The sequence below is a fragment of the Ruditapes philippinarum genome, unplaced genomic scaffold, assembly GCF_026571515.1.
Source record: "Ruditapes philippinarum isolate M1 unplaced genomic scaffold, ASM2657151v2 ctg4498_1_1_1_1, whole genome shotgun sequence".
NCBI classification, from domain to species: domain Eukaryota; kingdom Metazoa; phylum Mollusca; class Bivalvia; order Venerida; family Veneridae; genus Ruditapes; species Ruditapes philippinarum.
In genome coordinates this window covers 33,233-58,603 of record NW_026867028.1, presented here as the reverse complement: position 1 = coordinate 58,603, position 25,371 = coordinate 33,233, and the positions used below count along the sequence as shown (strand labels likewise).

At 31.0% G+C, this 25,371-nt stretch overlaps 1 protein-coding gene across 1 annotated transcript; it reads right to left on the bottom strand.

Moving 5' to 3' along the window:
* Positions 1 to 17,588: 17,588 nt before the first annotated feature.
* Positions 17,589 to 24,700, bottom strand: LOC132734549 (G-protein coupled receptor 83-like). Its single transcript, XM_060721308.1, has 2 exons — positions 24,009 to 24,700; positions 17,589 to 19,610 (listed from the first exon to the last, which is right to left on the bottom strand). The coding sequence occupies exon 2, from the start codon at positions 19,595 to 19,597 to the stop codon at positions 18,212 to 18,214; it is 1,386 nt and encodes a 461-aa protein (XP_060577291.1). The 5' UTR covers positions 19,598 to 19,610; positions 24,009 to 24,700; the 3' UTR covers positions 17,589 to 18,211.
* Positions 24,701 to 25,371: the final 671 nt, after the last annotated feature.

Here is a 25,371-nt window from a genome sequence, read left to right as displayed (position 1 = left end):
CAGGAGAACCCCGCGGTAACACTAAATAAAGTGTATTTATTAATGATATGAAACACTAAAGTCGCCATCAATATGCTAGTCAGGCCGTCATTCTCATGATCTTAAAAAAATAAACACTTCCTTGAAAGTATTTGTGATAATATGACAGCAACCGTATGCGCTTATTCATTTCCTTAAATTTGATGTACAATTACAAAAATGGTTAATTTACTTTCTGTGATGAATTTACTTTCTGTGATGCGTGTAACAACTGTAACTGCGTTACTGTAAAATTTGTATAACTCCTACGTAAGACCGGTGGGGACATTTCAACTTCATGAATTCCTGATTTCAGCTTCATGAATTCTCGATTTCAACTTCAAGAATTCACGATTTCAACTTCATGAATTCACGATTTCAACTTAATGAATTCACGATTTCAACTTCACGAATTCACGATCTCAACTTCATGAAGTTGAATTCGTGAAGTTGAAATCGTGTATTCATGAAGTTGAAATCGTGAATTCGTGAAGTTGAAATCGTGAAGTCATGAAGTTGAAATCGTGAATTCATGAAGTTGAAATCGTGAATTCGTGAAGTTGAAATCGTGAATTTGTGAAGTTAAAATCGTGAATTCATGAAGTTGAAATCGTGAATTCGTGAAGTTGAAATCGTGAATTCGTGAAGTTGAAGTCGTGAATTCGTGAATTCTGTATTTTGAAAACGGGAATGCACGATGTTTAAATTGTGAATTCATGAAGATGAAATCGGGAATTCATGAAGTTGAAATGGCCCTACCGGTCTTTCGTAAATTCCTGCGTTATTTGCACACTTCTGTGTAACTGGATATACATCGTGATAAACAATACGTACGTTCTTGAACCATTTTTGGAAGGGATCAAGTTTAAATTTTTTCATTAATGTGCATTCTAACACGACCCGCATTTTTCACTATTGAATATAGAAGAACCGAAAGTGTGTAATATTATGAAATAAAGTCACAGTTGACGTTCTATATTTAGATATGTGACGTTAAACTTTTATTTCATTATATAATGTTTTTGATAAAGTGCCGATATACCCAAACACTACAAACCCTTGACACATGCTTATTTTGGTTAGAAACAAAACCTTCATAATAAATCCAAATTAACGAAGGCTTGTTGCTCGTTCTGGTGTCAGTTTTTTTGAAAGTAATTATCTTGATGTTCCTTTTTTGTTGAAATGGAAATTAAATGCCGGTTCGTGTCAACTTTGATAATCATCTAATATTCTTTTATTGGCACAAATCTGCAAATGCTGTATGGCGTAAATTGCAGGGAAAAAGTAATTTAGATATTTTCTGTAAATTTGCATATGCACAATAAAAGCTTATAGTACAAACAGTCTAAAAAGGGAAGACCCTCGGAAGCAATGATTACAAAAACATGAATATAGTAGACTTGATTTTAATATGTTTATTAATTTGAGATTGTGGAAGACCATCTCTTATAATGCTTAAGCAATTTTCAATCCTTAAAACCAAAAGTATTCGAAACAATGATCCCGAATGAAAACTTGTAACAATAATCAGACGCATCAAAGGCCAGGGTATTGCTATCAACAACCTATTAAGCTGCTATCTACCGTATTTATTAGATTCATACATTGTTTGCTTTTACAATGCTTTACGGGACTAAAAAGTAGCCTGTACATGACAGAAACGATACTTTTGAAACAAAGAATTCTCCAGACAATACGAGATGGTAAGGGATAGTGTTCAGCCTTAATGTGTTTGATTAGAAAGTCATAATTGTTATTTGTAAACAGCATGTGTTTAAGCAAGGACAGAGCCAAAATAATGACATATTATAAGTCGAACATGACAACGTTTTCATTATTCGGTCGTACCATTATAACATAATACATTGTGTAAGTTATCTCGTTATTTATTGCAATATAATACAATATACGTTGAAACAGACAAATAAGTCAAAGTAACCAAGTGGTAAGAGCGTTCAGTTTACGAAAATGATGTTTTTAGTTCAAATCTGCAAACTTCAACCGAGCGAACACGTTTTAATAATTTGCCAAATAGTTGTTCATTTTCTCTTTTATAAACAAAAAGATACTCAAAATATTATTAAGAATAATGATAAATGATATATTGAAACAGTGCCTTTCAGGTCTTCGACCAGGGTCTCTTCATTAACGAAACGAACACTCTACCTCAAAGGCAAAAAGTCGTACAACATTATTTCAATTCCAGAGATGTAGTTTTGTACAGATTAAGTCGCAAGCTAATAGCCATAAACATTTGTGATTCCAGTTTATCATCAAGATCAGAATTTTTGTTTGCGTGTCAGATTAAATGTAGTCTGCCCACTGAGCTATATAGAGACCAATGTGTCTCAAACTCAATATTCCATAAATGCGTTATTTCACCTTCACTTTCGATTACATTGAGTCTAATGATCATTTGTTTCTTACGCACTTGACTAATGGTTAGTTGCACAGGGCGGTTAGTTAGATCAACCGACAATATATCACCACAATCTGTTAAAATCGGCCTAATATAAACAATATATGTAACAAGTATACATGTATATAAATAAACCCGTATTTGAAAAATTATTGAAATCTGGAAACAAAGTGATCTCTCGAAAGCATTAACATCCTTCACGCCCCCTAGCACCGGCTGAGCGGTACTCAATTCTCAACACTTAATAGTGCTTGCATCAATGATCCCGAAGGACCAGAAAAATATAACAACACTGAAGTGAAGTACGGGGCAACTTTTTACAGCTGCCACACAGCACCTGCTGTTGTGAAGTATAAAAATCTGGAAACAAAGTGAAGCCTTTGAAAAGAAACTCAAAACAACTCTTTAGCAACGTTCTCTTTTTGCAAAATAACAACCTATATAATCAATTTGTTTCTTTATGTATTTGATGTTGCATTTTTCATGCTAGTCGTCACTAAAAGAACGACCTATTTGATATCAACATTCTATACATTATAAATATATTTTCATTACAAAACATAATGTGAAAACGGAATGTGAATATTTATCAGCAGGATATTTATGGAATCTGTAGTGTTTTACATTTCATGTTATCTCATTCTTTGTGCTTGCCAATTTCATTTGTACTCTTATGTTAGTAAGTAAATATTGCTTACAAATGTATAAATAACATTTTTACCTTTTTATAGCTTTATATCATACAAGGCAGAGATATAAACCATAGAATTAAACATGATGAATAATATTCACAGTTTGGAAATCATTTCTGTACTAAAATTTCTTTGTTATTGTTGAGATAAATATCATTTATTGGATAAAGAAAGAGAATAAAAGAGCTAGGATATTTTGAAATCTGGGGGGAAAAATATGATAGGTAAAAATAAGAGTGATCTGTTAAACACAAGCGTGGTGATTATATAAAGGAACGCTATCAGTTGAATGTTTGCTAATGTACTTAACCTCACGCAGAGAAAAAACTTTTTGGACATGAAATTAAATTGTTCCGGGTTTGTTTGTTTTTTTTTTTTTTTTGTTATTGTTGTTTTCATTTTCCGCGAATTATAAATTAGATGGTATTGATGATAAATATCTATATAATTATTTTAATTTCTTTAATTTATGAATGTAGACAGTTGTTCTCTGTTTTATGTGACCAATGCTACTTAGATGAAATGATATATAATATATAATACATATAGAGTTACTTGTAAAGCAAGAGTCATATATATATTTTTTTTTCTATGTCACACCATTGTATCCTAAACAATGTTCTAAAAAATTAAATCTATACTTAAATTCCAAGAAACGTTTTAACATTTGTCTTTTTTTTAACAAATAAAGAATTTGATTTATGTAACAGAATAAACAGGAGGTAAGTTAAATCTATTTTTTACGATTTCAGATGAATGTAAAGCATCACAGGAAAAACAATTAGATGTGTTTAAATAATAGCCAAAATCTGTAAATAATGTTTTCTTTTTCACTCCTGTTTTGACAAATATCAAATTTTAATGTACAAGTTAAAACATGATTGGTATAAATAACTTCAGTAGCAAGGAGAGCCATTTGCCATCTAGTGCTTAATTTACTTTAAACTCATGATCAGATACTTTCTATTCACATGAACGTTAACTGTTCCGGGTTTTTTTTTCACGAATAAGAAGGAAGATGATACTTGTATTATCTCTATTTCTCTTCAATTTATGAACTAAGATCGTTTTTATAAAGAATTGTAACCTGTCAACCTGTATTTTGTTTCTTAAACGGAACGACTGGTTTAAAACAACTAGTTACTTGAATTAATCATTTTACTTTGTTACACGTTTGTTTTTGAAATACATTTTACGTTTTGAGCAAGAATATATCAGTTTGAATAGACATATGATATATTAAAGTAATGTTTACACATTCGTATCTGCTTCGTACTAAATATAAATTCAGGGGGAAGTCTTACATCAAAGTAAACTCAGATGTGTTTTGTATAACAGCCAAAATGTGTAAAAAGATGTGTTTCTTTAACGTCTTTTATGATAAAAATGAATTTCATTCTCAGTTTTAATCAACATTTAGGATAACAAGTTCAGATTCTGGTATGTCTTAATTTGCATCAGCTGTTTTATATTGGATTCAGTCATGGTAAATGCCTTTATCCAAATTTTACAGAACCAAGGATTAAGATGTATGTATGACTTCATCATAATTATGTAAAACTACATAATTGTTTCATTCTTTCTATTACATTTAGTTGTTCTTGTGCTTGTTTTTATGCCCCCGCCATGTAATGGCCGGGGCATATAGTGTTACCCTGTTCCGTCCTTCCGTCCTTCCGTCATTCCGTCCTTCCGTCATTCCGTCATTCCGTCATTCTGTCATTCCGTCATCATCAGTTTCCGTTCATTATCTTAGTAACGGTTGCACATATTCAACTCAAATTTGGCATATGGATATGTCATGAGAAAATACAGGTCAAGTTCGAATTTGGTCATGGTTCGATGATTTTTGGCAGAGTTATGCCCCTTTTACTTTGAAAATAATATGAAATTTTCAGTTTCCGTTCATTATCTCCCCAACAGTACAACACATTCAAATCAAATTTGACATATGGATATGTCATGAGAAAATACAGGTCAAGTTCGAATTTGGTCATGGTTCGATGATTTTTGGCAGAGTTATGCCCCTTTTACTTTGAAAATAATATTAAATTTTCAGTTTCCGTTCATTATCTCCCCAACGGTACAACACATTCAAATCAAATTTGACATATGGATATGTCATGAGAAAATACAGGCCAAGTTCGAATTTGGTCATGGTTCGATGATTTTTGGCGGAGTTATGCCCCTTTTACTTTGAAAATAATATGAAATTTTCAGTTTCCGTTCATTATCTCCCAAACGGTACAACACATTCAAATCAAATTTGACATATGGATATGTCATGAGAAAATACAGGCCAAGTTCGAATTTGGTCATGGTTCGATGATTTTTGGCGGATTTATGCCCCTTTTACTTTGAAAATAATATGAAATTTTCAGTTTCCGTTCATTATCTCCCAAACGGTACAACACATTCAAATCAAATTTGACATATGGATATGTCATGAGAAAATACAGGTCAAGTTCGAATTTGGTCATGGTTCGATGATTTTTGGCGGAGTTATGCCCCTTTTACTTTGAAAATAATATGAAATTTTCAGTTTCCGTTCATTATCTCCCCAACGGTACAACACATTCAAATCAAATTTGACATATGGATATGTCATGAGAAAATACAGGTCAAGTTCGAATTTGGTCATGGTTCGATGATTTTTGGCAGAGTTATGCCCCTTTTACTTTGAAAATAATATGAAATTTTCAGTTTCCGTTCATTATCTCCCCAACGTTACAACACATTCAAATCAAATTTGACATATGGATATGTCATGAGAAAATACAGGTCAAGTTCGAATTTGGTCATGGTTCGATGATTTTTGGCAGAGTTATGCCCCTTTTACTTTGAAAATAATATGAAATTTTCAGTTTCCGTTCATTATCTCCCCAACGGTACAACACATTCAAATCAAATTTGACATATGGATATGTCATGAGAAAATACAGGTCAAGTTCGAATTTGGTCATGGTTTGATGATTTTTGGCAGAGTTATGCCCCTTTTACTTTGAAAATAATATGAAATTTTCAGTTTCCGTTCATTATCTCCCCAACGGTACAACACATTCAAATCAAATTTGACATATGGATATGTCATGAGAAAATACAGGTCAAGTTCGAATTTTGGTCATGGTTCGATGATTTTTGGCAGAGTTATGCCCCTTTTACTTTGAAAATAATATGAAATTTTCAGTTTCCGTTCATTATCTCCCCAACGGTACAACACATTCAACTCAAATTTGACATATGGATATGTCATGAGAAAATACAGGTCAAGTTTGAATTTGGTCATGGTTCGATGATTTTTGGCGGAGTTATGCTCCTTTTACTTTGAAAATAATATGAAATTTTCAGTTTCTGTTTATTATATCCCCAACAGTAACACATTCAACTCAAATTTCACATATGGATATGTTTTTGGAATGCCCAGGCCAAGTTCGAATTTGGTCATGGTTCAATGATTTTTTGGCAGAGTTATGCCCCTTTCACTTTGAAAATAATATAGATACATCTTAGGAATAAGCAGTTTAAGTTTGAATTTGGTCATGGTTCAATGATTTTGGACAAACTTATCTTTCTTGAATATTGGAAAAAATTTGAACTTTCAGTTTCAGCACTCATACTTTTGTGGAAATGTATGTAGCCATTATTTTGGCTACAAATATGAAATATGCTATTTTCAAAAGGTTAAGACTGAATAATTTCAGTGCCTTGAACATTGTATGAAAATGGTTTGTGTAAACGTTGAAAAGTTTTACGGGCTTTGAACTTAAAATGAAAACAATAATTTGTGCAAACAAATTTGGAACTAAATATTATAACATCTGAAATTTTGGCTGCATGCGGGGGCATCCGTGGCATGATGACACATTTCTAGTTTTTTATTGTTTTAGTATTATTATTATTATAATTACATTTGTATTTAGTTTTTAGTTTTTAGCTCAACATAGTTTATTTACGGGTAGGAAGAAAAATATATACCAGTCACACAACCATTTTAACAATTCATGCGGTCTGATAAAATCATAATAGTGTTTACACAGGCGGTACAGGCAGTCACTATATTTTTCTGCCGGGCCGCTCGCGTCATCGTGGATATATTATTATTTTAAGGTCCAATGACACTTACATGCACATTTATGTAAGGTATCATATAAGGCTATAAGGTTCTCATACAACATAAATTTATATAAAATAACCACCACGGAGATTGACACAATAGCATGAAAGATCATTCTGTCTTCAACTAATTAAGACCGTTTCCATATCTTTTACCATTGCAAGCGTTCGAGCGTTAAGATATTTGCAACTTTTCATTCCAGCAACTCTTTTATGCTAATAAAAATATTTTTTAATTTTTAACGATAGTTTCATCAAATAAGTATGATTTGTTACTTAATGCATTTTAATTTTTATACCAATTGCTAACGCCAGTCATCTAAATTACCAACTACAGACTGACGAGCTTCTAGGCTGCCAATTTCAGTTTGTGAATGCCAAATTAACAGGCATTCTGATTTCTTATAAAGAAATATACACAAGAAGATCAACAATAAAAAAAAGTGATTTTAGTTTAATTTTGAACAAAGTGATACTGATTCAGACGTATCGATATACTATAGTTAGCGATTTCAATAGTTATATTAATATGGACCTTTCACCAGCCTAAGTTGAATTATTGAAGGTAAAATGACATAGCAAATGCTCGACTTTATCATCATGAAAGAATAGAGACGTGTACTTGTAATATCTGCTTGTTAGAACGTAAAGAATTACCAATCCTGACAGCCTGTGAGAGGTAATAATACATTTTACGTAAGAATATTCTAATTTTCACAAAAAAATCTTGTGATTGTTATTGGAAGAGAGTCACTTTTCTTGATGTTTACTCATACATATTATTACAAAGTCACACATCTAGGGTAACAATTTATTTAATGATCTGTACTTAAACACCTCAGAGAAACAGCAATACCTATAATACAGATTAATCCTGAACCTTTAACGAAAATGTTCAGAGGAAATGAAAAGGGTATCATTGCTATTGTTATTACAAATGTAGGCAGCCGTGGCAGAAAGGAACGACTTAAACACAAACATTACTGTAGCAAGGATACCGTTCGTGCTTACATACCGCCCCACCTGAACGTGCCCAATACAAGAACCATAATTGATTACCACAGGCAATTGATCAGTCATCAGAAAAATCGAAGATGACAGTCCCTTACAAAGTAATTTAAAGAAAAACATAATTCCTAAAGAACGCCCAAAATGGCAAAATTGCAAAGTTTGCAGACTCGGTTTGAGTGGCCAACCATTACATATTGATGACCCCAAAACCTCCGTGGTGTCCTCGAGCCCACAGAAAATGAACAGTTAGGGTCAAGAAGCTCACCAAGATTCTAAAACTTTGTCGCTTTCATGAACGTAACCAATTATTTCTCCTCATGCACAGGTGCAAAAACACTATAAAATATAAAATAATTTGTAAAATATCTTATATCCTTAATGGTGTATTTTTAGCAAGTTGTTGGCGTAACCAAACCTGCTCTAAGTGGACGAACGAGCTACAAGTGCTTTCAATGGAGAACAGACACCCACACAACTGTTTAGAACCGTTCTAACCCAAAGTGCATCTTATCAATGTATTCTTGGAATGTATTCAACGATTGGTCCACAATAGGCACATTTTGCATAAATATTTCAAATACTGATAAAAGAAATATAAATGTTTCATTTGGATATTCTGATAAAATATTTCTGAAAAATTGTTATTAGATTCTAAGTGATTCAGTATAATCATTTATATAATGAATAATAATACTTTGTTCTTGAACATTTAATGATCATCAGTTAAAATATAATTATGTAATATTGGATCGTTATCTCATTCTTGTTAACTACATCCATGTATAATTATTTCATGATTGTTGTAATTTCTGATACTTAATACTATAGCCGTAATTATTGGTTTATTACAGACATTACATTATAGACAAATTAACTTTATCAATTCATTCTAGTGTTTAAGTAAATAATTCATCTATACTATCTTATCATGATTCATTTTTATTCTATCTCCACTCAAGTGTGTTTCATCCTTAGTCTGGGTACCTGGATGTTAAACGGTGTTTATTAATTTCACCCATAAAAAGTACACACGACATTTGACAAGGTATCTAAAATATTCATTTATATAATCAACAAGTGAGGTTTCACGCAAGCATAAAATGGTTGCAAAGATATTGGTTAAAGCATCACGCCTCCAAATTTATGCTTATTTTCCTAACAATATGTTAATTAAAGTTAAATGTATATTCTAACACGACCCGCATTTTTCCCCATTGAACAAAGAAGAACCGAAAGGGTGTGTTAAAATCACAGTTTGACGTTCTATATTTAGACATGTGATGTAATCATTATACACGTGACGTAACCACTAAAACTGCGACGCGCTGAAAATAAGTACGGGAACAAATCAGTCGCAGTTTAAGTTAATATCAGGTACGGCAGCATATTTTTGTTCATCGAAATAATATATCCAAATCAGTGATTTTATCGATTGATAACATCACTGTTTGTCGTTCGCATGCGCATCATTATATTACGAGGGCGTAGCCCGAGCGATATTATTCGTCTCATCCGAACTCCAAACAGTGATATTATTGAGCGATAAAATCACTATTTGGGATAAATTGTTTCTTAAATATTTTTATAGTAACCAAAAGGAAGCGATTTACACATTATCATTTGTACTTATAACCCACGTTAACATCAAATAAGAGGTCAAAATATGAAAAATAATGCTCTTACTGTGTTAGTAGCGCAGTAGAAATATACTTGCTGGGGTCCTACATATTTACCGAACAATCAGTTTACCGGACAAAAGATATTACTGCTGAAAAGTGGTTGGTTGTTTGCTTAGACTAAAAAAATATACATTCTGAATTGTACACACACTTTCTATTTCAAAGTAAATAACAACAAAACTACTCTCAGGTAAATATTTTTGATTGAGTTATTTATCTACTAACATGCTCTTTAGTTTACTACTTATTCCATGACCTGGTCATGCGGGGGAATAATCTGTTCTGCGCAGGCCCGAATATGGAGACCCTTAATGGGTTTTTAGATAGGTTTTACTTTTAATTCTTTTCAACGTTACCTCATGAGACAATCATAACATATTTAAATGATAAAAGTAATTTTAAATTTAGTCTCAAAAGTATCTCGTTGTCTTTTACAAAGAAGTGCAAATTCAAAAACATATAAGGAAACGGGTAATGCCCATGGGAGGAAACTCTACATGAAATATAAATAAAATTGATGTTATGGCTTTTGTAACATGCTACATAATGACCAAAAGGAAGAAACTGCATGACGAAGAACAGAATTCCATTTGAATATCAATATTTAGGGCATGAAATTTTCAGTTACACCCTATATAGGCCTATTGGCCTCTTCATAACAGGCAATTTGGCTGTCGTGTCTATTTCTTGTGACATACTGGGTTTTTCAAATATCTTAACCTTGCCATTCAATAATGGTAGTTTCCTTGCTAGTTATTTAAAGATTAATTTCAATTCACGACTTCAAAAAATTTTGAAACACAATGTCCGATAAATTGAGTTGTTTACACGATTTTTTTCCTCTTATAATGCCCTACTTTCAAGACACATTTCTACGGTCAAATGTTTAATTTCAAGTTTGATAAAGAAAGGGCTACGTGCATTAGGAACCCAAAATTATTTGGGTAAACTTCCATTCTTTTGTATTATTTTAAATAAAAGTAACAGATAAAAAACTTCATATTTTGTCCGGTTATATGTAGATCCCCAGTACACATGATTAAAAATTCACCATTGATTGCTCATAACATGTAAATTATTACTCGAATCTTGAACTAAAATCTTGGTACATTTTTCACAAGTTTGATTTATTGATATATTTTTGCTCATCTGGATGCATGCTGATTTAAATAAAAAGGAATAAGTCAAATGTTACCTGAAGAAAGTTGTAATGAATGTGAAATGATTTGTAATGAAAGTAGTAAAATGTGATAGAAGTTTTTTTTTTTAATTTCGTTCAAATACTAAAAATCAGGCGCAATTTTGCTTAATATCAAGTCTGACAGCATTTGTTTGTTGATGACGCAGCCCGAGTGATATAATGATGCACATCCGAACGACAAACAGTGATGCTTTTGAGCGATAAAAAACACTGTTAGGGATATATTATTTCTTAATTCAAATAAAAAATGCACAGGATAAGATAAAATCGCATAACATAGGAAAGAATGCAGCTAATTACAATTTGTAATTAATATGTTTGTCACTATATAAAAATCGTAAAGGAGATTCGAGAAGCCCGCATTTCATTGTCTGGTGCAATTCTCTCTTGTTATAAGAATCACAGAAATTACAGTCGTGAATACAGAAACAACACTACTGATGATTCCAAAAGAAAGCTAAAACTTTGTCTACGTGAATTTAAACAGAGAAAAATTATAGCATTGCTTTTTTTTCTTTGTTTTTTTTTTCATTGTTTCTGCAAACATGTTTTGTTCACAAATCAACTTTTAAAAAGCTAATATAGTTACAAATGAGTGTTAATCAAAATTACATAATATCTACTAGTAAAGATTACTTATCACATCATATAAAACACTACATTTACTCGTTGAAATATGATGTACTAGTATTATATTATACTTGCACGTATAAATGAGAATTACAGCAAAATTAATCTTTTTTACAGGTTAAAATATGATAAGTTTACATCTTTTTAATAGCAGCAACTTGCTTCACATTATGTAATTATCTTATTTTGTCCTATATATTGAATAATCATAGAGGCATGTATCAATACGAATGAGCATATCTTGTATTTCTAATACAAGAAATATTTAGTATTCCATATTCTTAAAATCAAACGGTTGTTTCTGTAGAAAGAACTTGTGGAATTTTTATATGTTTTTAAGAATTCAATTTTATTTAAAAGGGCATGACAAATAGTTATAACAGGTTAAACATGCAGTCTTTTGGGGCTAAATTTTCTTCATTGCATTACAAAAAACGTAATTCCTTTTCATGCAACTTCTTAATTTGTTACTTTTAATCGCATAAAACTATCCTACTTTATCAATGAAATTTGACATTATATGAATTTTATCATGCCAATAATGTTGACAGTTTAATTTATATGTATTTATTCTACTTGAACACGCATTGAACTATGTTTAAATATGTATCCAACAAGGGTTTCAAACAGATTTTTGTTATTTTGTAAAATTATTAAAAATATTTTAGAGCGGTTACGTAAAGATACATTTCGGATGCTATAGTACTGATTGAAACGAACAAAACACAATGGATAATTAAACTTCATTTATTTATAAAATAAAAACACCCTGAATATCCAATTATTATGAGCAAAGCTATATTTTATAAGCCGTACAATGTTAAGTAAATATTGCTTGAGCCAACACTTACATGTACAAAATTGTGTAAAATAAATATTGCTTAAGCCTATAATACATGTACCACTATCCCAAAGACAGTCAAGACGTCTAGAATTTCTTAACTTGGAAAAAAATTAACTTCAGAAATTCATTCTGTCATGGATTTTCAAATAACTTTTTTTCTCGATTTACATTTTCGACTTAAATTGACAAATAAAAATTGTTCTCAATTTTGCCGAGGATTTAAAAGGCAAAATAAAAACAAGTTAATTTAGCTATTTCTTTATTGAGCTCTTACAATGAATTAATGCCTGGAACAGAAGACAAAACATATCTCCACGGGGATAAATAACAGCCTGTTTTATTTTCTTGTCAACTACGTCATGGGCACAGTAGCAAATATGAACAAATAGGATTGTCCTTATAATGTTCACATATGTCTCTAGTGACTGACTCACATTCTCGGAATAATTTACGGCAGGAATTTTGTTTCATAATAATATTTATGTTAAATATATCATATTTAGAAAACCTGACCACAAAATATGCAGCATTTAAATTCATAGAGGGAATACAAAAACGATGATGCTTCAGAAAGTTATGCCAGAGCACGCATTATAGGTATAATTAATGTCATTTCAAATGTAATTACAATAACACGCACACAATTTCTAAAACTGATATAATTTTATTTTTCAAAATCTTTTATATTTATTTGTAATATCCAGTTGCAGTTTATGGACTGTTACTCACTAGTCATAAAGCTGATCTATCTTTTTTGCAATTTTTTACAATTCATATGTAGTTCAACTGAAGGGTAATTCTAATTTGTATTTGAAGTGTTTTCGTTCTCTTTTTTTCCATTGTAATATGGAATATGTTTTTTTATGACAATTGTCTTCATATTCAGCGATACTCTCACCAAATGATATACATCTAGCATACTAGTACGATATTAAACATTTATTTCATTAAGTAATTTTTTTGATAAAGTGCCGATATACACAAACATTACAAACCCTTGACATGTACTTATTTTAGTTAGAAACAAAACCTTCATAGGAAATCCAAATTAACGAAGGCTTGTTGCTCGTTCTGGTGTCAGCTTTTTTGAAAAGTAATTATCTTGATTTTCATTTTTTTTGTTGAAATGGGAATTAAATGCCGGTTCGTGTCAGCATTCATAATCATCAAATGTTCTTTTATTGGCACAAATCTGCAAATGCTGTATGGCGTAAATTGTAGGGAATAAGTAATTTAGATATTTTCTGTAAATCTATTTTTGCTTATGCACCATAAAAGATTATAGAACACACATTCTAGAAAAGGGAAGACCCTCGGGGAAAATGATTACAAAAACAAAGATGAATATAATAGACCTGGTTCAATTATGTTTATTGATTAGAGATTATGGAAACACCACCTCTTACAATGAAAAAGCATTTTCAAACAAACAAACACCTTCAAAACAAAAGTGTTGGAAACAATGATCCCGAATCAACACTAAGACACATCATATGCCCGAGGCATCATTTCTATTAGCTGCTATCTGACGTGTTAATTAGATTCATTCAATTTTTGTTCTTCTAATTCTTTATTGGGATAAAAATAGCCTGTACATGACAGAAATAATACTTTATAAACACAACATTCCCCAGGCAAAACAATATGGTAAGGAATAGTGCCAGGCTTAATGTGTTTGATTAGAAAGTAATTGTTATTTGTAAACAGCATGTGCTTATGCAAAGAAAGAGCCAATATGATATCATATTATAAAATATGATAACAAGATCAACAAGGAAAGGCGGCGTTCAATGAACACAGCAAGTCGAACATGATAACGTTTTCACTATTCGGTCGTACTATTATGACAATAAATTGTACAAGTTATCTTATAATACAATAAAAGTGAAAATGGACACGTAAGTCTTAGTCGAGTAGTGGTTAGAGTTCATTTTATGAAAATGATGTCTTGACTTCAAATCTACAAACTTCATCCGAACGCACATGTTTTAATAATTTGCCACATAGTTGTTCATTTTCTCTTTTATATACAGAAAGATACTCAAAAGATTATTAAGAGTTACAAAAAATAATAAATTGAAAAAAGGCCTTTCCGGATTTGATCCAGGGTCTCTTCATTAATGAAACGAACACTCTATCTCTGTGGAAGGCATAATGGATATAAATCATTTTAGGAGATAAATAGTATGTTTCATATAAGAATTATCGACAATAAAATAGTTACCACTGACACATTTATGAAGTCATAATTTTTGATTGGCACATATCAAAACAATTGACGCGTTAATAGTTATTATAAGTGGTTTCAGATTTATTCGTTTTATAATGAATACGAATTTCATTCTGAGTGTGTATGTATTGGTCCATCTTTGACATATTTGAGAGGCCCAAATTATGTTAATCAAACTGTGTCTAATTACAACTTTAAATCAATGCCGTATACTTCCAGAATAAATTGGTATAATAACAAATTGATAATCAAGCAAGTTGCAAAACTAAAGTTTTTTATGCACTGGAGTTTTGTGAATGTCTAAGTAAAAATATTCAAATTCAAACGAGTACGTAATTCTTAATTTTTTGTTTTCGCCTAATGTGGTTCAGTGATTATATTCTAAGGTCATGCAAAGTTTTTAATTTTGTTAATTATATGCAGTAAGTATACAATGAAGTTCATTAGCTATATATTTCAGCAACATCGACCACATTCTCTTTTCGCAATATACCACACTATATACTTGTAATCAATTTATCAGTGTACACCAAAGTGTTTCAGTCATGTCTTGGTATTTTCTCCTGCTTACTTTGAAACCTTTTTTACAACATTAAGATCATTAAAGAATGACCAATGGGGATTTCATTGATATTATTGCATGCTTATACTTTTGATGTTGCTTTTATAATGCTAGCCGTCACCAAAAGAACGACCTATTCGGTATAACATTCTATACAATGTTTATATTTTCATTGCGGTAAAACGATTATATAGCATTATGTGAAAATGGAATATAAATATTTATCAGCAGGGTATTTATGGAATCTGCAATGTTTTACATTTTGTTATCTCATTTAACTTCTTTCTCATTTGTTTTGCCCATTTTATTTATGCTCGTATTTTGATAAATAAAAATTGCTAACAAACGTATAAACAACATTTTAACCTTCTTATAGTTTTGTATCATACAATCAACCATAGAATTTAACATGATGAATAAAATTTTCAAACTTTGGAAATCAATTATGTACACATACTTTCTTTGTGATAGTTGAGATAAATACCATTTCTGAGGTAAAGAAAGAGAATAAAAGAGTTTGGATATTGTGAGATCTGGGAAAATAATATATGATAGGTAAATGTAAGATTGATCTGTTAAACACAAGCCAGATGATTATACAAACGAATTGTATCAGTTGAATGTTTGCTAATGTACTTAACCTCATAAAGAGAAACAACTTGTTGGACATGAAATTAAATTGTTTCGGGTTTGTTTGTAGTTGTTGCTGTTTGTTTTTTTTTTTTTGTTTTTTCCGCGAATTAAGAATACGATGGTGTTAATGATAACTATCTTTATGTAAATATTTGTCTTCTCTTTATGAATGTAGACTTTTCTCTGTTATATATGACCAATGCTACTAAGATAAATTGATATATGATATATAATACATATAGAGTTATATATATATATATATTTCTATGTCACACCATTGTATTCCAAAACATTTTTTTATTAAATCTATACATGTATTTAAATTCTAAGAAACGTTTTAACATTCGCCCCTTTTTAACAAATAGAAAATTTGATAAATGTAACAAAATATCAGATAATGTAAAATCTATTTCTCTCGATTTAAGAGGAATGTAAAACATCAAAGAAAAGCAAGGAGATGATTTTGAATAACAGCCAAATTCTGTAAATAATGTTTTTTCTTTTTTCACTCCTGTTTTGACAACAAATATAAAATTTTAATGTTCACGTAAAAACTTGGTTATTCAGCATTAGCAAAATGACTTCGGCAAAGAAATAGTGAAAAATAGAATCCCTAAAGCCATTAATCTAGTGCTTAATTTACTTTAAACTTATGATCAGGAACTTTTTTTTCACATGAATGTAAACTGTTCCGGGGTTCTTTTGTTTTGCACGAATTAGGAATTAGATCTATCTTATTAGATCTTGTAATACATCTATTTGTATTTGAAATACTTTTTTACATTTTTAAACCAGAATATATCATATTGAATAGACACATCTTAACGAAACTAATAAGATAAAATGTAATTTCGAATTGAACTGAAATTCTGATATTTTCATCGTCCCGAAAGATAGAAAGTAATCTACCAATGCTTAAACTTACCTCAAGGTAAACAGTAAAATATAAACGAAATAAAATACATGCAAAATGTACTTAGAAATACGAGAATTGAAACAATGGTCATATAAATTTCATAAAATTCGGAACCATATTCGGGATGTTTATAAGGAATGAAGGGACAACCCATCATATCAATATGCCATTTCTTTCGATATTAAAGCTAAAATTAATATTTTAAGAAATATTTTGAATATTCCTTTCTGTGCTGTACAAATAATGAATTAATAAATAATTTTGCAAATTACATAATGCTTAGTATTTATAATAAATTCAGGGGGAAGTCTAACATCAAAGTAAAATCAGATGTGTTTGTATAACAGCCAAAATGTGTAAAATGATGTTTTTCTTTAACGCCTATTTTAACAAATAATTAATTTGGTGTTCACTTTTAATCAACATTTAGGATAAACAGTTCAGATTCTGCGTATGTCTTAATTTGCATCAGCTGTTTTATATTGGACTCAGGCATGGTGAATGCCGTTGTACAAATTTTCCAAAACCAAGGTTTAAGATGTATTTCATCTTAATTTTGCTATATCATTTAATGAATAAATACTGTAAATTCATATATATTCATTTACGAAAAGCATAGCACTAAATCGAATACGAGAAATAATTTTATTCACGACAAAAAACATAACATCACCTTTTACTGAAAATGAAAACTGTTGTCATTGAACAGAAAACATAATATCTTAACAAACAATTGAGTAATGTCGATATAATGTTAGAAATTTTCATTCCACTATTGACGAACAGAAGGACAAACTTTCTTTTGTAAGCCATTAAATATTTACAAACATTAAACTAAGTTATAAAAAGCTGACATCTTATAAGCTTCTGTTTCGTTTTTTTTTTTTTCTTGGAATCATTTCATTTATTTCTAATTGGAAAATATTATCAAAATGGGTTATCTTTCTTGTACTATACAGCCTTAGAATCGCTTTAACAAACATGTTATTAACGCCCCTTTGGAGTGCTGTCTTGTTTTAATTTGCCTGATTTCTTTCCTCCGAAAGTTTTACTTTTTCATTTAAATTTATCAAAAGAATCCGAAATATTAAAATTGTAAATAAAATCAGAGAGAAAATGTATATTGAGCGTTAATAACTTTTGATTGTTTATCACAGTCATATGTCTTGCTTTACAGCGAACATGTTTGATGATTTATTACTGAAACTTTAATATCATTTGCTATGTCCACAATATTTATAGCTTTTACGTTTTTATTGTCTATAACTTGTGAGTACTTATGCCATTTGGTGTATTTACGGCCTCCCCGTTGTCGCAAAAGGAAAGAAGTTCCGGCAACTCTGTGAAAGTTTTAAGAGATCCACTTGATCCGCTTATGTCCGTTACACTCCGCGAGATATCACTGCTGGGATTTACTGCCGTATCTGTCAAGAACTCTGATTGTTCTTTCGTCGACATGTCGGTATCAACTTTGTATTTATCGCATACCTTTGAAATAGTCGTTTTGTTTATTCCAGTACTGCTTTTAGACTGCCTTCGATGATAAGCCTTATCCGCTCTACACAATGTTCCATTGATATCAGTGCCCGGATGTACACGTTTAGGTCTCGGTAAACAAAATTTAAAGCGAGATTTTACTTCCGCGCGAAATGTCTCATTCAACCAACAATACACGAAGGGATTGTAGCACGTTGAACTTACAGCGATCCAATGACAAATGAAAAATGTTGTACTGTCATAATGAAATACTTTTGCGTTTGGATGAAAATCTGCTAAAACTTGGTAAAGATTTAAAGGCATCCAGCAAATAGCAAATATTACAACCACACATATAAGGAGCTTAATGCTCTTACGTTTAGCTTTCTGTTGAGATGCCTGTTGGTTTTGTGTAACAGCTCCTACATGTGTTCGAACCCATAGTTTTCTAACAATCCGACCATAAGTTATTCCAATCACTGTAAGAGGAATCACATACTGTAAGAGTAAGGTTCCAATCGTAAGATACTTCTCCCATCGTTCACTTGGATACGGAAACGACGGCGTGCATCTTGAAGCATTATTGAGTAAGAAATTCACGGTCTGTACTTTATTATAGATACCGTACGGTAATGAAAGACCTATAGATAGCAACCAAATTAATCCAAGCACAGATATGCCAAATGGTCTGCTCATCCTCGGATGTAATGGGTACAATAATACTTGTTGTCTATCTAAAGCAATACCAAGCAATGTAAATGTTGAAACATATGTCGACACCATCAAAGAAAAGTTCAGTAAATGACACATAACTGAACCAAAGGGCCATTCCTCTAAGAAATTCCGTGCAATATTAAAAGGAACGTTTATGCACGTGACGAGTAGATCAGCCACGGCAAGATTTGCTATGAAAAAATTAGTCACTGTCCACATCCGACGGTGTACGAATATGACATGGCACACTAGTATATTTCCGAACAGAGATATTGCTATTAACAGTCCGTATGCAAAGATAAGCAGAATTTGTCTCCATCCGATGGTTTCTCCCTCATCAAGTAGTTCGCCAGTAATATTCTTCGAACCATTCAATAACGCCTCTAAGTTCTCGTGATCAGTGGAATTAGATCTCCCGTATATAAAATTTTTGATCTCGTCTAGGAACGCCATCATAATTCTCTATGAGCTGAAATATATCAAAATGTAAACAACTAATTAAAAGCTCCACGCGATTCATTTAAAAGACAAAAGTTCAACCACATACAGCAGCATATAAAATAAAAAAACATTATTATTTCATGTTGTACTATTTGGTGTCAACAAATGATTAAATCGTTTGCAATTGTCAATGATTTACCAATCATTATCACTATGTTCTACATGAAGCACATGTTATTCTAAATCGATCCTTTCCTAAGTTAATGTTAATTAATCAGTTGTTTAAACATACATGTATAAACTTTAGCTCGATTGCGAAATAAGTTCTTGCAACTTATATCAAATATTTTCAGGTATATCTCATAGACCTAACTCCCTCAGGTGTCATATGAGAAATCATGGCCGTGATCGTAGTGAGGCTCGAACCCATGATCCATAGGTTGAGAGACAGACTGCACCGCTTCCCTTAACAGTTAGCTTAGGAGGTGTAGTGTATTTGTTGCATTAGGCACTGACATGTAATTGACAAACTGATTTGTTATAACCCGCCTGTCAAAACCAGTAACATTTGTTAAAATTGTACTTAAATACTTTTACGCGAATGCAATCATGTATTGACCTTCTAATTTTCCAGGATATATTGTTGGGTACACACTTTTTATTAGATTTAATGAAAAAATGTATAACTATATATTCCGCTAGATTGCGATTGAATATATGTGAAATGTTAACGTAAAGGGCAATAGTTTTGGAACGTACAAATGGCTAAAAACTTTACTTGTCATATTCATTCGCACGTGCTTATAAAATGTGATTAATTAAGGAGACTAATTTACTATACTCGATATGCTTCATGGTTATTGGGAAATGATATAACAGTTAACATTAGACAAAATTTATTAAATACATGCACTACCAACGCAAGTTACAACATAGCGCAATGAATTCATTTATATCGACCACCTACTACGACTTTTCTTTATTTAGATTTTATATTCAATGCATTTAGATAAATATTGGGAGCAAATATTTTGTTTTTCTTTCATCATTTCGTGTAATGTATAACTGAAAAGAATGTATTTTTAATAACCGATAATTCTACACAGTCTCTTTACCAATTTAAAATAAACATTTGTTTTTTGTTATTTTATTTGTCAGAACAAACATAGAAGATATTTTACATTCACTAAAGGTAAACACAATATAAAACATAGACTGTAGATGTGTTTTAGGGATATACCAAATTAACTTGACCAGTAATGGGAAATGCAGCTTCAAAAACATAGTTTGTACATTCTGTTAATAAAATTCGACATATTCAGTAAGAAGTTTCAAGATTTCCATAGATGTCAACAATAAAAATATATACTCAAAGATGATCATGATCATAGTACATGTTTTTTGTTTGATTGGGGTTTACGTCACGCCGACTCAGTATAGGTCATATGGCGACGTTCCAGCTTTACTGGTGGAGGAAGACCTTGGGTGCCCTTCCGTGAATTATTTCAGGCACGAATGGGAACCTGAGTAGAACCACCGACGTTCTGTAAGCTAGCTGGATAGCTTTCTCACATAAACGAATCCAAAGTCCCTGTCGGGATTCAAAACCCACAGCGGTGAGGGCCAAGTGGTTTGAAGTCAACGACCTTAACGACTCGGTCACAGACGCCCCTTTTTATAGTACATCTAAAGAATTTATGTATATAGAAAAATGATACTCTGAGATTTTGAATAAGACAGAAGGTAGAACACACACAGCTATAACCAGTAAGTTAGAAACATTTCACTTTGTGAAGCAATATGTCTATCACATGCCGCAAGTCGTAAAAAGATGAGAGCGTCCAGATTTGCATATCATACTGTCTGGAGATATTGTTTATTTCGCAAGCGCCAGAGTTATTTCGATGATTATTGAGATGTAACATGCTATTCTTGCAAAAAGACGGGAAAGAAATATTTTGGTATTGTGTTATAAAGCCAAGCTGAATCCTTCTGTTTAAGTTTGTTGCCCATATTGTTGCTTAACCGATGGTCTTTTGTATATGTGTATACGTTAAGTGAACGTCGCACTTCCTTGGCGTCCCTTCTTTTCACAACCTTACATTGGTCTGTGACTTTAACAATTTAGTAACCTTGGGACAAACAAAGGCCTTAAGCTTACTTTCTGTTATCATCAATCAGGCAAAATGGAGTTTAATACCCTGTATTATTCCTTCAACAAAAAACATATAAAGTTGGCATTGCTAGTAACTAATTAATCAAATGTACAGTGTCATGTGATAATAAAAGTATATCAATTTCTTTATAAATATTCAGATCACGATAGACGAAATACAAAATTATTGCTGTCTTAATGCGATATACCTTAAAAATAGTTAAATAAAACTTCCATAATCAAACTTAAGAAAAATGTAGATATGAAATAAATATTTTTTCACAATTCAGCTGAAACTTTGAATGTTTTATGTTAACAAAAGAATTACCCTGTTACCAACTGATTAAGATCATTTTACTCATTAGAAAAAATAATCAACAATGATTTATAGGCGTCGTGAATTAATTTAGCTTAAAGCTTGAACATAATCGAAATCATATTTACGCGCAATTTTACAGTTACGTTATATAACAATAAGGTACAAAGAAAACCATTTGCTTCACTTTACAAGGTACAATGAAAATCTTGCTGGCCTGGGTTGATTGAACTTGTTCGTACACGGTTATTGTTCCGGCAATCAGCCGTATGGTCTCTCAATATGTATTTGGTTGAGCAGAATAGTCTACATTCGCAAATGGTAAAGAAATTAAAGAAAGTAGAAGCACGAGGTGATCAATGAAAAACGGTTATATACTCCTATTTTAAACGTATGTATTGTATAAACTAAATATCTAAACAAACCGAATAATAAAGATGGATCAAAAATGACCATGATGTCGGTAAATTGTCAAATTCAAATATCTTAATACATGTTGGTAAAATTTGAAAAGCCAAAGTAACTAACATTTTAGCAATACGAGCATATGTTGTAAGGTTCATATATTGTATTATTTCAATATTATAGTACTTTTCTTAGTGATTTATCATATGTACAAATATGAGAATAACAGAGCTGGGTACTGATATAAGAAAGTATTATCTAACTGATCTCTTTAACAGAAGCGAGATGGTTTTGAAAATAGAAATGGTATATATTTAGTGTACTTTTCTACGTTAACCTCATAAACAGAAGCAACTTGTTAAGTATGAATGTAAATAGTGTCTTATATCTTTACCAGCTGCCTAATTGGATAAACCAAGTAGTGTATCTTGATACATGACTCCTGTCTGAGGTTTATATGTGATATGCATTCTAAGTTTTCTTTATATGTCAATGAAAAGTAAAATAAAATAGATAAAGCATTATGCTTGAAGTATTTAATATATGGATAGAGTCTTAGTTTAAGTGCTATCTGACTTTATAGTCAATTAATATCAATCTAATATATTGTTATATAAATAGAGGATATTCCAGTTTATTTTCTATGAATATAGAATTTATTTTCATCGAGTGGTATGAAAATAAAAATTTCGTGAGTGGCAGTAGCCCCGAATGAAATATATGATAAGACATAGGACAAGATGAAAAGGAATCATGTATTTATAGAATAAACTTGAACTTTCTGTTTATTATATATTTTTCTCTTTTTTTAATATTACAATTAAAAAGGCTTTCGCTTAAATTTTGTGTACTGGCATAATTTAGAAAAAAGATGTCCGGCAAGACATCAGTGAAAATACGGAAAATATGTTTCACTACATGAAAAATAAATTTTAGCAGTGAAAATACGGAAAATGAAAATACGCATTTTATTTCATCAATATTTCTCAATATTTCATTTATAAGTATATAATAATTATGATTATTTTTGATGAACCATAATATTTCATAAGCGCAGTCATATGAAATTTCTTTCCATTGCTATATAATTTTATTATTCATATTCGAATTGTTGATAAATAAAATTATCTTCACTCTCTCAATATTGTTTTACTATTTTCTTATATGTAACTTTGGCAACCTTTCCCCTTCTTTCTCAATCACTATAATCCAAATTTAAAATCGGAAATAATAAAAACTTTATATAGAAGGCAGAGAAAGCATATTTACTACTTCTTAAATACCAACACGCGTTTTTTATGTAAAACCATAAATTCCACGTTGTTGTGATGTTCCTTTCGTTTAAGCCATGTCCGAGTGATTCAGGTTTTGTAACACTAATTGTGGACGGTAAAAATAAATTTGTTCATCGAATTGAAATCACGTTGCAAGTGGCCATTTCATTCCAGTGAACTGAATTTTTCAAATTCTATTTCTGCTGTAATATATCAGAATATCATTAAAATATAAGCTAAATGGGGTTTTGTCTTAAGTTTTAAATTTATATTTACCTTCCTATCCTTTCCTGAATAAATAATGAATGTTACTATCTTCCAGTTTTTATTTGCCGCACAATATTACTTTTTTATTTCCAATGTTTTGTCTGTTTATTTATAACAATTAAATTATCATATTGTTATTTTGGTCATATATATAACGGCCATTTTCTGCAATGTAAACTGGTTTAATTCCATAAGTGTTCTCATCAAAATCCTTCTCAACCAAGTAAAACTTTGACTGTTTATGGTATGAAAAATATGATATAATGTTTATAATTGTAGCAAATAAAATATTCATGGTATTTGTTCAATTGTTTTTAAATACAACTCTCTTTTCTGTGTAATCCTTGCTTACGAAAATGTCATTTAATTACTTTAAATCGTTCACACACACAAAAACAGTCATCTAATAGGCTTTTAGTAATGCACTGATGTGCAGTTATGTCCGGAAATTCCATAAATGAATCCCATGATTACATAACACATTTCTCTCCTACAATCAAATTGCAGATAAACACACTATCTTTTGAAGATAAAAATCCAGATCATCTTCAGAGGTATTGAAGTATTTCAATTTTGATATAAAAGTAATATACGAGGAAGTTAATTCTTTCTTATCTCAAAAGAGATATCTAAGACACTACCATTCAACAGATAGAGGTCTGCTTTTATATCTACTCTCCAAGTGTCTGTTTATTGGCAGTAGCGCGAGCAGCGTTTATTTCTACAATAGCGCGAGACGCAGGCATCGTCTTGTATTGTCGTATCCTATGTTATTTTTTATGATTTAAAAATTAAAGATAGTCAGCAAAATAATTACACCTTACTAACGATGATGCCCGTTAAAAATATTTTCATTGAATAAATAAATCCGAGGCCAAAGTCTAATATACACACATGCTTGAGATTGTATATGAACGCTATATCATTTTCTTCTGTCAGAATTAAAGATATAACAGACATGCGATACTTTCAGTCTGTACAATAAGCCTCTATGTATAGAATATATACAAAAAGTCAGAAAAAGCGTTTCATAATAAGAGACTGTTTACGATTTTATTTTGTTCTCGTTCTGCAGATCTATTTTCGATTTTATGGGTTATAGTTATCGAAATTAAATTATCGAAATATGAAAATATTTTACTTAAAATGTAGGATCGGAAATAAATTTAACAATTTATAATGTTCGCATAATTTTCTTCTTTAATACACAAAGCACATAGATGTTAGTCTATTACGAGAGATTTATATACATTAGAAATTAATAAAATAATTTAAAGTTTATTTTGCCTTTGCTAAATGCACACCATACTCACAATACTGGTTCCTTAAACAATGTATTCACGCTATAAATATAAAAGTTACAATTTTCACG

Coding starts and splice junctions, on each gene's coding strand:
- LOC132734549 (XM_060721308.1), bottom strand. CDS start 19,597: ATGATGGCGTTCCTAGACGAGATCAAAAATTTTATATACGGGAGATCT.